At 41.7% G+C, this 17,161-nt stretch overlaps 1 protein-coding gene across 7 annotated transcripts in view; it reads left to right on the forward strand.

Annotated features, from left to right (window-relative positions):
* The window catches only part of chd2 (chromodomain helicase DNA binding protein 2), a 117,532-nt gene extending 100,645 nt beyond the window's left edge, over positions 1–16,887 (forward strand). For 5 of the 7 annotated variants that reach the window (XM_053678015.1, XM_047153462.2, XM_047153461.2 and 2 more), the window contains 8 exons: positions 4,610–4,729; positions 4,894–5,031; positions 6,650–6,766; positions 7,015–7,193; positions 7,611–7,710; positions 7,920–8,118; positions 8,417–8,663; positions 14,972–16,887. In XM_053678015.1, the coding sequence (XP_053533990.1) occupies positions 4,610–4,729; positions 4,894–5,031; positions 6,650–6,766; positions 7,015–7,193; positions 7,611–7,710; positions 7,920–8,118; positions 8,417–8,663; positions 14,972–15,245 (1,374 nt within the window). In that variant the 3' untranslated portion in view covers positions 15,246–16,887. Of the gene's footprint in view, positions 1,577–4,609; positions 4,730–4,893; positions 5,032–6,649; positions 6,767–7,014; positions 7,194–7,610; positions 7,711–7,919; positions 8,119–8,416; positions 8,664–14,971 lie in introns of those variants that run through there. The other 2 variants (XM_047153463.2, XM_053678017.1) reach the window with 2 other exon arrangements.
* Positions 16,888–17,161: the final 274 nt, after the last annotated feature.

The raw sequence follows: 17,161 nt of genomic DNA on the forward strand, positions 1-17,161 counted from the left end.
AACCATTAAGGTAACCACTAAAAAAGGTTATACAAACAGAGGTAAAATGTCTCCTAATAGCAAAACCTCGAAAAATTAGTCCAATGTCCAAATGGCACAAATCACCAAGACATGTCACAGAAAATGTTTCCAAATGGCACAAAATTAAGTAACAAATGGTAATAGTATGAACCTTCAATTTCAAACTGCAATTTCACAAATAAAACGTCTGAAACTCATCTGATTTAGCCTTTTTGTTTTTTTTTAAATTAGCACCAGAGCCCTGTTAGCTGTGTCACATATGTAATATAAGCCTGCAGAAGGCCTCATTTGACAGGATGTGAGGTTGGATTTTAGGAGGCAAAACTTACTGTTTACAACAAGTATAAAAGTGCAAAAGATAAATTATGACATGAAGAAAAGTACTAAATAAAACGGAATAAAAAGAGTCAGAGTCTAGTGTGCATCATTAAGAAAAGTACAAAAAAAGAGTCAGAGTCTAGTGTGTATCACTGAGATTGGCTGTCCTTGACATCATGCTACTCAAGTGAGGCAAAGACGGTCCACAGGGTCCAATCACAAGACCTGCACTTGTAAATATTCTTGCCATACTTCTTCCTTTAAAAGCAGAGTACACAGTGCCTTCTCCCAGCCGAGGCTTTGTCTCTTTTGGCAGAGGCTTTGGTATCCACAGTTGTCACTGGATAGCATGACCTCTGCCACCTGTGACACTTTTCACTGATAGCTGCAGCCTCCACTTGATCAGATACTCTGAACTTGTGGCTTCATCACTCCCAAAATCCACACTTTAAGACCTTTTGGTCATTATTCTTTCATCAATGGCCAGGTTCTGGTGAGGCTGGTAATATGCCCTGCAAGTCACTAAGAGCTGCTTCTTGAGGGGCTTCACACAAACGAGCCAATCATAGCCAGTGATTCCTTTTAGCTGGTCATTCTGATCATCGTCTTTGATGTTGCTCATGTGCAGGGTCCAAAATAATATGCAAAAAATGCAGTTCCATGCTGCATAAAATTAATTCACATACTACCTGCAAAAAGACCAGGTAGTATTTCTACACTACATTTACACATTTATTCATTTAGCAGACGTTTTTATCCAAAGCAACTTACAAATGAGAAAATACAAGTAAAGCAGAGAACAATACTAGTAGTGCTACTATTCAAGTTCTTTAATTGAGTTCTAGAAGAAGCAAAGTGCGCAGAGTAGAGGTGCAAGTGCCAGTGTAAGGTTTTGTTTTTTTTTTTTTTTATAAAGTGTTGGTTACGTGTTCACGGAAGAGGTGGGTCTTTATCTGTTTTTGGAAGATAGTGACAGATTTTGCTGTCTGGATTGAGGTTGGAAGTTCATTCGACCACTGAGGGACAGATAGTGTGAAGGTTCTGGAAAGGGACCTTGAGCCACGTTGAGTAGGCATTACTAAGCGTCGGTCATTGATCGATCGCAGATTGCGTGAGAGATCGTAAGCCTTCAGGAGGTAGAAGGGTGCTGTTCCAGACAAGGTCTTGTACGTGAGCATCAAGGCCTTGACTTTGATACGGACAGCTACAGGAAGCCAGTGGAGGGAGATAAAGGGGGTGTGACATGGGTTCTCGGGCAGGTTGAAGACGAGGCGTGCTGCTGCATTCTGAATCATCTGAAGGGGTTTGATGGAGCTATCTGGGAGGCCCCCAGCTCCATGTAGTGGCTGGAGAGACACTACAAGCAAAAGCTGAAAATAAAAAGCAACATAACTTGCATACATGATGTATGAATGCATACAGAATGCTTGCTTCTCAGCTGAATTCACGCTGTCTTCCTCCAAAAAACCCACAAATTCCTCACCAGAGTCACTCCTAAATAGCTCTTCCAAAACCTCTGACAAATTCAAGCTTTTTTGGGAACACTCCATTGTTATAAAACAATAATAAATCATGTGCTGAGCTAAAAACAAGAGAAAACTACCTGTCAAAGAAATCAAAAGCAAAAAATATATTTTTATTGTAGCAGTTGTAAACGGTGTTCTACTATCAAAATAGTCTTTGTTGTGCTGTCTGTTTTATCTTTGTACCAATATTATTGTGGAGAGATGTGTTGTTTTTTTGTCCAGCAGGGAGCTCACACTCCTCCCTTCTCCCATTGCCCTGCTCACCAGCATCTAACACAAAGTCACAATACTTTAAACAGTATTCTGACTAATCTTATTACAAAATGTGTGTGTGTGTATGTATGTATGTATGTGTGTGTGTGTGTGTGTATATATACAGTGAGGGAAAAAAGTATTTGATCCCCTGCTAATTTTGTGCGTTTGCCCACTGACAAAGAAATGATCAGTCTATAATTTTAATGGTAGTTGTATTTGAACAGTGAGAGACAGAATAACAACAAAAAAATCCAGAAAAACGCATGTCAAAAATTTTATAAATTAATTTGCATTTTAATGAGGGAAAAAACTATTTGACCCCCTCTCAATCAGAAAGATTTCTGGCTCCCAGGTGTCTTTTATACAGGTAACGAGCTGAGATTAGGAGCACACTCTTAAAGGGAGTGCTCCTAATATCAGTTTGTTACCTGTATAAAAGACACCTGTCCACAGAAGCAATCAATCAATCAGATTCCAAACTCTCCACCATGGCCAAGACCAAAGAGCTCTCCAAGGATGTCAGGGACAAGATTGTAGACCTACACAAGTCTGGAATGGGCTACAAGACCATTGCCAAGCAGCTTGGTGAGAAGGGGACAACAGTTGGTGCGATTATTCGTAAATGGAAGAAGCACAAAAGAACTGTCGATCTCCCTCGGCCTGGGGCTCCATGCAAGATCTCACCTCGTGGAGTTGCATTGATCATGAGAACAGTGAGGAATCAGCCCAGAACTACACGGGAGGATCTTGTCAATGATCTCAAGGCAGCTGGGACCATAGTCACCAAGAAAACAATTGGTTTTCTTGGTGACACACACTACGCCGTGAAGGACTGAAATTCTGCAGCGCGCGCAAGGTCCGCTGCTCAAGAAAGCACATATACATGCCCGTCTGAAGTTTGCCAATGAACATCTGAATGATTCAGAGGACAACTGGGTGAAAGTGTTGAGGTCAGATGAGACCAAAATGGAGCTCTTTGGCATCAACTCAACTCGCCGTGTTTGGAGGAGGAGGAATGCTGCCTATGACCCCAAAAACACCATCCTCACCGTCAAACATGGAGGTGGAAACATTATGCTTTGGGGGTTTTTTTCTGCTAAGGGGACAGGACAACTTCACCGCATCAAAGGGACGATGGACGGTGCCATGTACCGTCAAATCTTGGGTGAAAACCTCCTTCCCTCAGCCAGGGCATTGAAAATGGGTCGTGGATGGGTATTCCAGCATGACAATGACCCAAAACACACGGCCAAGGCAACAAAGGAGTGGCTCAAGAAGAAGCACATTAAGGTCCTGGAGTGACCTAGCCAGTCTCCAGACCTTAATCCCATAGAAAATCTGTGGAGAGAGCTGAAGGTTCGAGTTGCCAAACATCAGCCTCGAAACCTTAATGATTTGGAGAAGATCTGCAAAGAGGAGTGGGACAAAATCTATCCTGAGATGTGTGCAAACCTGGTGGCCAACTACAAGAAACGTCTGACCTCTGTGATTGCCAACAAGGGTTTTTAAACCAAGTACTAAGTCATGTTTTGCAGAGGGGTCAAATACTTATTTCCCTCATTAAAATGCAAATTAATTTATAAAATTTTTGACGTGCGTTTTTCTGGATTTTTTTGTTGTTATTCTGTCTCTCACTGTTCAAATACAACTACCATTAAAATTATAGACTGATCATTTCTTTGTCAGTGGGCAAACGTACAAAATCAGCAGGGGATCAAATACTTTTTTCCCTCACTGTGTGTGTATATATATATATATATATATATATATATATATATATATATATATATATATATATATATATATATATATATATATACATACAGCTTTAGTAAACACAAAATACAGTTTTTAAATCATAGTTATTATTGAAGCAAAAATGTTATCCAATACCAACTGGGCCTGTGTGAAAATGTATTTGACCCCATAGTTACTAATAGAGGTCAACCGATTGATTGGTTTTGCTAATAGTACATAAGTATGAGATTGAGATTTAATGTAGTTTGTTTAATGGAGGTAGATGGACAGGGAAATTTTTCCATTTTTATTCATATTATGCTTATACAGCACGTGAGGAGAGTGAACTAAAATAAAATAAAATAATGTGCCCTTGTAATTTAAAAGTGACTTGTCTGAATATGACTCCCAGTAACATTTTCAAATATTAGCACAGAAAATCTGTTTTCAGTATTATTAATTTGTCAAATAAATGAATAAAAACAAAAGAGGATCTTGTGAATTTCCCTCTCGACCCCATCTGTAAATCAAGTGACCCCCAGTTTGGGAACACCTGACACTATTAGAATTTGTTTAATACTAACAATGTTAATATTATTTAACATTATTTGTTTAAAAAAACCTTGATTGTTATATTGAAGTAAACATTATTAATAATTTATGGCAGTGTTAACATTCAGGAGTGTCTCTTGAAGAATTGCCAAGGCCATCATTTGGTTTGTGCAGTGCAGTATTGTTATGCTTATTTTCAGTCCCAGGTAAAGAAGAGAAAACCTCGAGTAAAGAAAGACAAGACCCGAAAAGATGAACTGGCCAGTGAAATTTCCTCTCCTCATCTCTCTGAACATACTTCAGAGGAAGGTGAAGTGAAGGTATGTTCACCTATGCAGGCAGCATATCAAACCAGAACTGCAAACAAAACAATGGAGTGTGCAGTACCCAGTTTGGAGAGCATTAACTGTTAAATTTGTCTACCAGTCCTTTTTTAAACATTTTTTAAATTGAATATTTGCCCAATTGTTTGCACATGTTCCAGGATGACAGAGCTGAAAAATCCCCCACAAAGAAGAAACAGAAGAAGGACAACAAAGAGAACAAAGAGAAGCAGGGGACTGCAAAGAAAGACAAGGAGGGTGACAAGGACAAAAAACGGACAAAGCTCAAGAAAGAAAAGGTTGTTTTAAAAAGCTTTATCAGCATTTGCAGGCATTATGTTTCAGCTTAAGAATGTTTCCTTAACATGTGGCAGTTACATCAGCTTTCTTACAGTGCCCTCCACTAATATTGGCACCCTTGGTAAATATGAGCAAAGAAGCCTGTGAGAATCTGTCTTTATTGTTTAATCTTTTGATCTTTAAAAAAAATCACAAACATACTCTGGTCTCATGGATATCAAACAGTTGCAAACACAACACAGGTTTATCAAAAAAAAAATCTTTGTTAAATACAGATGTGCAACAATTATTGGCAACCCTTATGAATTCATATATGAAGAATATATTGGAAGTATATTCCCATTTATATCTTAAATTTTTTAGTTCACCTGGGTGACTAGGAACAGGAAATTCTTTAACCATGACTTCCTGTTTCACAGGTGTATAAATATGAGGTAACACATTCCCTTAGTTATTCATAACAATGAGTAAGACCAAGGAATATAGCTATGATGTGCGGCAAAAGGTTGTTGAGCGTGGGTGGTGGTGGGAGGTGGCTATAAGAAAATAGCACAAACATTAAAAATGCCCATTTCCACCATCAGGGCAATAATTAAGAAGTTCCAGTCAACTGGAAATGTTATGAATCAACCTGGAAGTGGACGTAAGTCTATATTGTCTCCATGCACTGCGAAGAGGACGGTTTGAGTGGCCAAAAAATCTCCAAGGATCACAGCTGGCTAATTGCAGAAGTTAGTTGCGTCTTGGGGTCAGAAAGTCTCCAAAACTACAATTCGAAGTCATCTACATCACTATAAGTTGTTTGGAAGGGTTTCAAGAAAAAAAAAATCCAAAAAACAAACTCAAGCGCCTTCATTTTACGAGACACTACTGGAACTTCAAATGGGATCGCGTTCTATGGTCAGATGAAACAAAAATAGAGATATTTGGCAATAAACAACAGCGGTGGTTTTGGTGCACACAGAGAGGTAGCTTTATGGAAAAGTACCTCATGCGCACAGTTAAATATGGTGGTGGCTCCTTAATGATTTGGGGCTGTTTTATTGCCAGAGGACCTGGACATTTTGTTAGGATACATGGCATCATGGACACATCATGAGAAAAACTGTGGGGTGAACTGAAGAGGAGAGTCCAACAGCGTGGACCTCAACATTTGAAGCATCTGGAGAGATTCTGTATGGAGGAATCGTTTCAGATCCCTTGCCATGTATTCTCCAATTCTCCTCATCAGGCATTATAGGAGAAGACTCAGAGCTATTATATTGGCAAAGGGAGATAGCACAAAGTATTGACTAAAAGGATGCCTATAATTGTTTCACATCTATATTTAACAAACATTTTTTTTTTTTTTTTTTTATAAACCTGTATTTTGTTTGCAATTGTTTGACATCCATGAGAGCAGAGTATTTTTGTGAATTTTTTAACAAAAGATCAAACAATAGACAATAAAGACAGTTTTTCACAGTCTTCTTTGCTCATATTTACCAAGGGTGCCAATATTAGTGGAGAGCACTTAAGGTTCTGTACATTGAATAAAACTGATGTACAGTACAGAGCAATGTCGATCTTAAAAAAGTGTGTGTTCTGTAAGCTTGTCTTTGGGAATTTCTTTTCCAGACTAAATCAGGAGGCAAAGGCAAGAAAGCTCAGGGCCCTGTGCACATTACAGCAGGCAGTGATCCAGTTCCTATTGGAGAGGAGGATGATGAGCTGGACCAGGAAACATTCAGTATTGTGAGTCTCTCTCTCTCTCTCTTCTCTCTCTCTCTGATTGTTTTCTTGCCTCTCTCATGTGTATTTACATCATTGTCCTCCATTTCATTTTTCCAATTGGTTCATAGAATCACATCCTTTTTCTGGTAAAAGAATGGTGTAGAAAAGAAAACTGACAGAGGAATTATCTTAATCATTTATGGTGTTAAAAGCTACTTAACATTTAATTCACTTTAAGGAAGTGACTTTGTGTGTGTGTGTGTGTCTAGTGTAAGGAGCGGATGAGACCAGTGAAGAAGGCTCTTAAACAGCTGGATAAGCCTGATGAAGGCCTGTCAGTACAGGAACAGCTGCAGCACACACGTGCCTGCCTGTTGAAGATTGGAGACCGAATCACAGAGTGCCTTAAAGCCTACAGTGACTCGGAACACGTCAAAACCTGGCGCAGGTCTCAAACACTTTCTTTTGGTTAACAGAAAGACACTAAATAAGGCCTGTCTGAATGATGCATAAAAATTATTTATAAATTGTTACACCATTACTCCAGGTCAATTAGGTCAGCAAATTACCAAATTACTTTTTATAAACATATAATTATAATACTACTTAAAAACAATCCTAAATAGATTTTTAGATTTCTGACTAAATAAAGAATCACACAACAAAGATACCAGTACAGACACTGTGCAGGTCTTTGCCATCATCTTGACTATTCTTACCACCAGGATAGTCATAATTTCTGATTTTATTTTGGATAGATTGTGTGTGGGGTTTTTTGTGCCAGCTAGTGATTTATATGGCTTGGTGAACACCTTGTTTCTTGGAAGATTTTATTCCGAATTTCCCTTTTTCCATCTCCATCTAGAAATCTCTGGATTTTTGTGTCCAAATTCACGGAGTTTGGAGCTAAGAAACTGCACAGGCTATACAAAATGGCTCAAAAGAAGCGCTCCCAAGAGGAAGAGGTAGGTCTACTTTTGTCCTGTGGGGCAAATATGCTGGTGTAACTATATAGTGTGATGATCGGTGTAGCTTTTTAAACTAGTTGAAAGACTTTAATGTTTTTCAAATTCTGATCTATTTACAAAAATATTATCTTTATTCATTTTCTTTATTTTTTATCCCCCTTCACTTGTCCCCTTCTGCTCATGTACTCTCGGTGCTTCACTTTCAGAAAGAGCACAAGAAGAAGGACGACCCAGCCAAAAAGAAGCTGTTTCGTCCTGAACCTTCTGGATCGAGTCGGGACTCCACTGGCACACAGCCTTCATCCAAACCACACCCACCACAAAATCACCCAGCAGGACCCCCATGCCACTCACACCACCGTGAGCCCTACAACCAGCACAACAAGAGACACTTCCCTAAAGATTGTGAGAACTAATGAACACAAGGGTTTTGTAGCAAGATAGAATGATCTATCTGATTATATCTGGAAGAGCAAATAAGCTGGGTCTAGACTTGAATCTCAGGATACTTTAAATCCTACAAAAAGTTAGCAATGTTACTGTTTTCTGGTAATGTTATTTTTTTTTCCAGGAAGGGTTAACGTTAGTTGATTTTCTGTCTATATAAATGACAGATAATAAAAGCAACCATATGTATTAGAGTTTGTGTGAATCTGCTACATTTATCTCTGGTTCTCTGGTATGAATTATGTTTCATCCACAGATCGGGGAGATTGGCAAAGGGAATGTAAATATAGCTACCCAGGAAACAGTAACCAGCCATGGCAAGGTGACCGTCATCACCCTTATGACCAGCATAGGTATAAGGAGCATCACTACAGCAACCGGCGGGCACACACAGATTTGTACCGCAGTAGTGGCTTCCGGAACCCAGGCTCAGCCCGGAAACGGGTGTATGATCAGTACAGCAACGATCGAGACCACCGTGCTCACCGTGACTATTATGACAGGTAAGAAAGATTTCCTTATATACTACTAATAATTCCTTGGATTTATATAGTACTTAACATTGTATGTGGGGGGGAATCTCCTCAACCACCACCAGTGTAATGCATCCACCTGGATGATGCGACGGCAGCCAAAGTGCACCAGAACGCCCACCACACACCAGCTATTGGTGGAGAGGAGAGTGATGTAGCCAAATCAGGGATGGAGATTATTAGGAGGCCATGATAGTTAAGGGCCAGTGGGGGAATTTCTCCAGGACACCGGAGTTATACCCCTACTCTTTACGAGAAGTGTCCTGGGATATTTAGTCACCACAGAGAGTCAGGACCTCGGTTTAACGTCTCATCCGAAAGACGGTGCTGTTCCTTGAGAAGGGAACTCCACGTTGTGTTTAGCATATCACTATGGGAGCACCCTTGCATGAGACCGGCATCTGAAGCTTGTGTAATATCATGCCTATTTATAGACATGCCGTGATCAGGTGACGTGGCAATTAAGCGCATCGTGTCATATGTATATCTCACCTGTGAACTGCGCCGTCAGCCTTATTATCTTCAGCGAGACTGCATGTCGGTTGTTTGTGTAAAGAAACAAAAAGATGCTTCATTTCCTCTCTGTCTTTTCTCAAAATCTCTGGACTTTTCTATCCCTTTAAAAAAAAAAAGAGAAGAAAAAAATTAATGCGCAAGAGAGAAAAATGAGTGAGAGAATTCAGGAAGTGTGTTACGCCTTGCTCCCGTTTCATCACAGGGATTAGTGCACACTTTCTGTGTGAAGAGGTCTGACTGCGCATTATAATGCCTACATTAGGCAGCTCCGCTCCCAACTCACTCTCTTCTCAGAAACCGAAGTTAGTTGGGTTTCAGAGCCTCGTGGATCTGGGCCAGCCGCTGCCAAGGCAGCTAGCCGTCTCAGGTCCGGGGGATCTCTTATGGATCCGGAAGAGGAACCGGAGATGAGCGCTGCTCTATCTCTTGCTCTGTCTTCCGGGTCCAGCTCTGCGCTGGATTTTGTAGCTTGCGACTCCTTCCGCTATGGAAAGCCAAAAAAAAAAAAAAAAACCACACAAAAATAGTAAGGCTGGATGAACTTTTTTCTCCCCAGTGAAAGTAAATCCCTCACATTGTAGAAAACTCCACTTTCTTCCAGAAGTGCTTGACTAAATAATCAGGCTTCTGGGGGAAAACCATGCATAAGCCGTATTTATAACCCCATGATGTTGGATTATTCGGTCATTATGGGGAATGAACAGCATGTCTATTTAGCTATGCTGAAGGTGGAGGAGGCGCTTGCGAGCTACCTCTCTCCATCGACGGCAGGTAATTTAGGGGGGCCGGCTTTGCCATCCAAGCCACCGTGTAAGGCCACCGTGGCATTGGTGGGCAAGGACTATGCAGTAGTAGTCTTGCTTGTGGGTCACTGCGGACACTGACAGTGTTGCAGACCTGCTAAGTGAGCTCGACACATGGCGGCATTCAGCCAGTTCCTTCCCTGTTGTGTCGAGTTCACCCGGGCATCCACGAGTGGAGCCCGGGCTAGCACTAGTGTGAGGGAGACACAGAAGGCGAGTATGGCAGCCCGCCAACAGCCAGACAACCAGGGGAACCGGGCGGCCACAGTCACGGCCTGCTACTAGGCCTGATCTGAGAATGGTCATAAAGGCCAAGCAGACAATGAAGAGCGGTCCTGAGGGGTTGTGGAGGGACGTATCAGGGGACATGAGGTTGTTAGGGCAGTTAGCCCCCAGTGCTACTGTAGGGCCTCCCCTAGCCAAGGCTGTCCTTGTTTTCAGTGTTCTTTGATCAGCAAGCTGTCACAGGGCAATGAAAATTCAATTCAATTTTATTTGTATAGCGCTTTTTATAATAGACATTGTCTCAAAGCAGCTTTACAGAAATATGAACATGGTATACAGATATTAAAGGTGCGAATTTATCCCAACTGAGCAAGCCACTGAGTGGCAACGGTGGCAAGGAAAAGCTCCCTAAGATGTTAAGAGGAAGAAACCTTGAGAGGAACCAGACTCAGAAGGGAACCCATCCTCATCTGGGTAACAACAGATAGTGTGAAAAAGTTCATTATGGATTTATATGAAGTCTGCTTGGCCTTAGAAGCAGCCATAGTCCAAGCAAGCTGGAATTGGAGTAGATGAGAGCTCCATCCAGAGGTAGGACATCCAAAACGGATCAGGCAGGTCCGGAGAGCAGAAAGGATCAGGATCTCTAGTATCTCCATAAAATTGTGTATGGCTTGGCAGATGGAGGGAGGGAGAGAAAAGATTATTAGGACTGTGCTTAGCATAATAGTAAGTCTAGTCAGGGTAGGCTTGAGTAAACAAATACGTTTTAAGCCTAGACTTAAACACTGAGACTGTGTCTGAGCCCCAAACACTAATTGGAAGACTGTTCCATAACTGTGGGGCTCTATAAGAGAAGGCTCTTCCCCCTGCTGTAGCCTTCGCTATTCGAGGTACCGTTAGATAGCCTGCATCTTTTGATCTAAGTAGGCATGGCGGATCATAGAAAACCAAAAGGTGGCTTAGAAAAGGTCGCTTAGTGCTTTCTAAGTTAATAATAGTATTTTATAATCAATGCGAGATTTCACTGGAAGCCAATGCAGTGTTGATAAAATCGGAGTGATGTGGTCGTATCTTCTGGTTCTAGTTAGGACTCTAGCAGCTGCATTCTGGACTAACTGGAGTATGTTTATGCTCCTACTGGAACATCTAGACAGTAAGGCATTACAGTAATCTAGAAAATCTGATGCTTTCCCTCCAATAGAATGTGGAATAGGTAACGTCACTAAAAGACCGTCTGGCAGCGTGGAAACTACTGCCAAATGTGTCTCCATGGGTTCTGTCCACCGTAGAAAAGGGTTACCGGGTCCAGTTTAGAGCTCAACCTCCCCGGTTCAGAGGTGTGCTCACCACAGTAGTCAGCACAGTCCAGAGCCCGACGTTAGTGCAGGAAGTAAGATTCCTCTTGGACAAAGGAGCCATAGAACATGTACCCTTTCACTGAGGGAGGGAGGTTTTTACAGCCGTTATTTCCTGATCCGCAAATAATAGAGGAGTATCCGGCCAATTTTAGATCTGCATCATCTGTACTGTACTCTTCGGACATACAGGTTAAAGATGCTGACGCCCAAACTTATCGTTCCACAGATTCAGTTTGAGGACTGGTTTGTGACGATAGATCTATAAGGTGCATTTTCCACATAGCCAAGATCGGGTTCTTCCCTTTGGGCTAGCTTTATCCCCTTCTGTCCGCGACCCCTGTTCAGGCAGGTGCAAATAACTCTTCTCTGGGCAGAGGCAAAGTTTTGGCAGTGAGTGCAATGTACATTCTGGGCAACTGGAATGTGGGGGCAGACATTCTGTTGAGGCAGGGGCTGAGGCCCAGGGATTGGTGGATCCATCCACAAGTGGTGGAGTCCATATGGTGGAGGTTTGGCCAAGCGGGACTGCCCGTGTTGGCCTCCGAGGAGATAACACACTGCCCACTGTCGTTCACCCTCCCTCCTCCCGCACAATTAGGGCTGGACGCCATGGTGCACATGTGGCCGAGGTCACATCTGTACGCTTTTCCCCCCGATCGCTCTGCTCTCACAAGTTCTAGCGAGAGTTCGCCCAGACAGTCTAGGTCTGCTGCTCGTAGCACCTTATTGTCCATATGGTTCTTGGAGATAATATCCCTGCTAGATGGCACTCCTTGGGAGATTCCCATCCGCAGGGATCTACTGTCTCAAGCCGGAGGGCTGATTTATCACCCTTGGTCGGAACTATGTAAATTGTGGGTCTGGCCCAGCTCATAGTCCAGCTCATAGATTTTGGTCTCACAACCGAGGTTGTAGAGACCATGTTGAACCTTAGAGCACCATCAACGAGGAAATTGTATGCGCTCAAGTGACAGGTTTTTGTCTTGTGGTGTGAGGAACGCCAGCTAGACCCAGTGAACTGCACAATAGCTACAATCCTGGAGTTCTTAGAAGGACGTTTCTCAGCGGGGGGGGTCTCCTTCTACAATCAGGGTTTACATGGCCGCCATTTCGGCCAGCCACGCCCCTGTTGATGGGGCCTCTGTGGGGAAACATCCTCTAACTTTGAGGTTTATTTGTGGTGTCAGGCAGCTGAGGCCCATCTGCAGGCCACGCATACCTTCCTGGGACCTATCTGTGGTCCTGGAAGGTCTGTCAGGTGTCCGATTTGAGCTCGTAGAGTCAGCCTCTGAGAAGTTTCTGACTCTAAAGGTAGCTCTTCTGCTGGCTCTGACATCTTTCAAGCGAGTAGGAGATCTACAAGTTCTCTCAGTTGCCCCTTCCTACCTTGACTTACCCCTGGATTAGCCAAGGCCTTCCTGTATCCTAGGCCAGATTATATTCCTAAAGTGCCTACATTTGCTTCCCAGCCTGTGGTATTGCAGGCTTTCTGCCCTCCTCTGTTCCTCACACCGGGACAAGAGAGAATGCACCTGCTGTGTCCAGTAAGGGCTCTCTGTACTTACATCCACCGCTCCAGCCAGTGGCGTGAGTCAGAACAGCTGCTGGTCTCCTTGGTGGCGACAGTAGAGGTGATGCAGGGTCAAAGCAGCACATCTCTAATTGGATAGTGGAAGCAATCTCTATCGCTTATGAGGCGCGCAGTCTCGCTACGCCTCTGGGCATAAGGGCTCATTCCACTAGTGGGGTCGCCTCCTTGAAGGCTTTGTCCAAAGGGGTATCCTTACAGGATGTGTGTGTGCTGCTGCAGGGTGGTCTATGCCACACACATTCATTCGATATTACAGCCTGGATAGTCATTCTGCCCCGGGCTCGAGTGTCTTGCGATGACCCTCGGGCTTGGGTCTTTTTGAACAGGCCGTACCCTCGGTATGACGGAATGGGTATTGTCGTTCCCATAGTTTTATGCTAAATGCAACATGGAGTTCCCTTTGAAAGGGAACGTCTGGGTTAAGTGTGTAACCCTGTTCCCTGAGAAGGGAACAAGACGTTGCGTAGCTTTGTCATACCGGGGTAGGCCTGTGAATTGCGTCTTCACTTCAGGTAATAGAGGCTGACAGCACGGTTCACAGGTGTCATATTGTGCTTAATTGCCACGTCACGTGATCACGGCAGGCCTATAAATAGGCATGATTTTACACAAGCTTCAGATGCCGGTCGCGCGCAAGGGCGCTCCCATAGTGTTATGCTAAACGTATCGTCTCATTCCCTTCTCAAGGAACAGGGTTACACACGTAACCCAGACGGTTTTACAGTATATTGTCCCCGTCACTACACCTGGGCATTAGGACCAACACAGATCACAGGGTGAGCACCCGCTGTTGGCCTCCCTAATACCACTTCCAGCAGCAACCTTAGTTTTCCCCAGAAGGTCTCCCATCCAGGTACTGGCCAGGCTCAACCCTGCTTGGCTTCAGTGGGAAATCAGACAAGAGCTGCAGGGTGATATGGCTCTGGCAACTGCTGATTTACTGCTGATTTAAAAGTCAGAATTTATTAATACTTCCAGTTTTTCAGCTCAAGTGTTTAAACACAATGAAAAACTTTTCTAATCAATAATTAGCAAGTCATTATTTTATTAATCTTTTGTAAAAAGTTAGACTTAATGTAGCATCACTATTTACAAATGGCTTACAAATAAAGAAGAAAGAAGAACAACAACATAAAATTTTGTTAGTATGGTGATGGGCCATCATGATTCTCCAGAACAGCTTTAATGTACCTTCAGTAGATTCTGCAAATCTCTGAAACTGTATTATATGGATGAACACAATTCTTCAATTTTGCATTATATGTTTATTTATTAATTCAACTGAAGTATATTGATCTTTGGTCATGTTGTTAGGTAGCTGTTTTCTTTAGCTAGCATAAGCCTAATCAAAGTCTGTAATCAAATACTGACTGTTAAAATTTCTTAATTGCTCCTTCACTGCAGTGGACACAGAATCTTTAAATGTGGGTTTTTTTGTTTTTTTTTTTATTTAAAACGAAATCATATTTAAGTTCACAAAAGTCTATTGTTTACTTGTGTACAAGTTTTTTTAAGGTATGGTAAACTTTTAAAGAATATTAATGGACCTAAATATAATACTTTCACGGATACAGTGAACATTTTCACAAGGATAAGAATGGAAAAAATACAAAAACAATTTAAGCATCAAATATTTATGAATATATTGTCATATAGGCTATAGAAATGAGAAATGCATAAAGAGTAGAATAGTCACATCTTGGCATTGCATTATGATGGTGGCTAGAGATTTCATTCCTTAATATTGTCCATTTTATTTTTTTATGTATTTTTTTTCTCCAGGCATCCAGACCCAAAGAGGAGACGCACAGATGACTACCACTCTGCGAACTACCACCAGGGAGGAGGCTATGGTCAGGACTTCCGGAGGATGCCTGATCATCGGAGTGTGCTGGGGCCTGATCACTATCGGCCATTTCACCCAGACAAACCTCCTCCTCTGCTGGACCCGCGCTCTCCTCAGGCACAGAAATCCCCGCTTGAGTCCCTCTCACCCCTGGAGAGAACCACTGAACCAAAACCCAGCCCAGATCTCAACTGGAACAGAAAGACATGAATCAATCCTCAATGTTAGAGGATTATGTAGGGAGGCACAAGGTTGAGACGGGGCCACCAGTCCCCTCCTACAAACTTGGAACTCATGATCCAATAGGTGGAGCTCAAGCCCCCATGGTCTTGAGCTCTCTGGGTCTTCTGGGGCTACAGTGAGTTAAAAGAATGAAGCCCTGTTAGTCCTACGGACTACTGAATGAATTTTAAAAAAGCCTTTGAAGTATGACCAGATTTGGAAGTGCCTCGCTTGTTTTTCTTTTCTTCAGTCATTAGTAGAAAAGAGAGTATTCTCAGTATGTTACTTAGATTTTTTTGTTGTTGTTGCTTTGCTTTGTGCAGAGGTTTATTCCAGGAAAGTATGCTTTGTGAAGAAAAGAGAATCATCACACCATTAGATGTTAATTAATCTGTGTTGTGTTGATCCTGTATTATGAAGGAGCACCCCCTGCCCTATGCATTTTACTGTTTTCCCAGCTCACAACACACCTGATTCAACTAATTTGCTAATTGGTAGCCCTTTCTGAGTTGAAGTATGTTAGAACACTAAAATATAGAGGACAGAGGGTACTCCAGAGCAAGGGTTGGGAACCTATGATGTTTTGAATTAGTCTTATAATATCTTTTTTGCCCCATTATACCAATGAGAAAATAATGTTCAAAATGTGTCAACAAATGGGCATTTGTACTTTTCTTATGGACCTCATAGATGATCTTAGATGACATAAGAAAAATGACCCCATGTCCCCACAGATGGCTGATTGTGTAGGTAAAATTGGTTCTAACCACCCACAATGACAGAAATCTGCATCAGTGCAGGTCTTGTTGTTAGAACACTAAATAACTAAATAAAAACATAAAGCTGTATTTTTTTCTGTGGCTAAAGTTTGCTCTCCTTTATCTGTCACGTAAGTATGTGCAGCCTAATCGTACATACTGTCAGATATTTAAATTGCACTAAAAGTATCATACTCTACAAATCTCCGGTTATAAATAGTACAAATGTTAACCTGATGTAAAGTGGAAATTTCTGTATTAGTGCAAAAGCTTGTGAATGAAGCAGGAAATGTTGAGCTTTTGTTTCACCAGTAAAGCCAAAAATAGACGAGCATGCTGGTGAATAATTCAAGTTGTTTCTAAAAAATCCTTTTTTTTATTTTATTTTTTTAAATTCTTTGTTTCCCCTGCATCTGTGCCTTATTCTTGTGTCTAATGAATTGCCGGGGTTTTAGTATGTTGCATTTAAGAGAACGATGGCATTATCCCAAATAGGGCATATAGTGCACTACCTAGGGTATAGAAGTCATTTTCATACTCTTTGTAGTACATGAATCTTGAGAGAAAGAAGGCCTTTGGGATTTTGGCAGTTTATAAACAAGATCTTTTGATGGAAAAATGCTGAGTATTGTTGGTGCCTGTTATGGACTGGAGGCTTTGGAGAGTGGAAAACACCACTTTCTCACAGAGGAACAGAGGGTTGTGTGTTAGGAGTTGCAACTGATCGCTCTCTTTCCTCCAATAAACTCTTTATTCATTAAGAAGTACCTATTAAAGTAATTTATATTTGTGAAAACATAAACTGTTCACATGAACTGCATTGTACATACTGTTTATACACCTGTATGTATTAAACTTTGCTACACCATGCAGTTTCATGGTGCTGTGCTTTTTGATTTTGCTGTCTAATGACTCCTTAAGCAGAGTACGCAATAAAACATGTACATGTATATTATGTAAGTATATAATACAAAAATAATAAGAGTAATTCCTATAAAGCTCAAAAAAGTATTTATGTCCAGCTGATTGCAGTTGTCACGATTTCAAGGCGGAGACCGATGCAAGTGCAAATTTAAGTTTAATCAATACCAAAACAAAACACCAAAAGACACTATGAGCAAAAATGAAAACAAATAAAACAATACA

The sequence above is a fragment of the Ictalurus punctatus genome, chromosome 4 (assembly GCF_001660625.3).
Source record: "Ictalurus punctatus breed USDA103 chromosome 4, Coco_2.0, whole genome shotgun sequence".
In the NCBI taxonomy this organism is placed as follows: domain Eukaryota; kingdom Metazoa; phylum Chordata; class Actinopteri; order Siluriformes; family Ictaluridae; genus Ictalurus; species Ictalurus punctatus.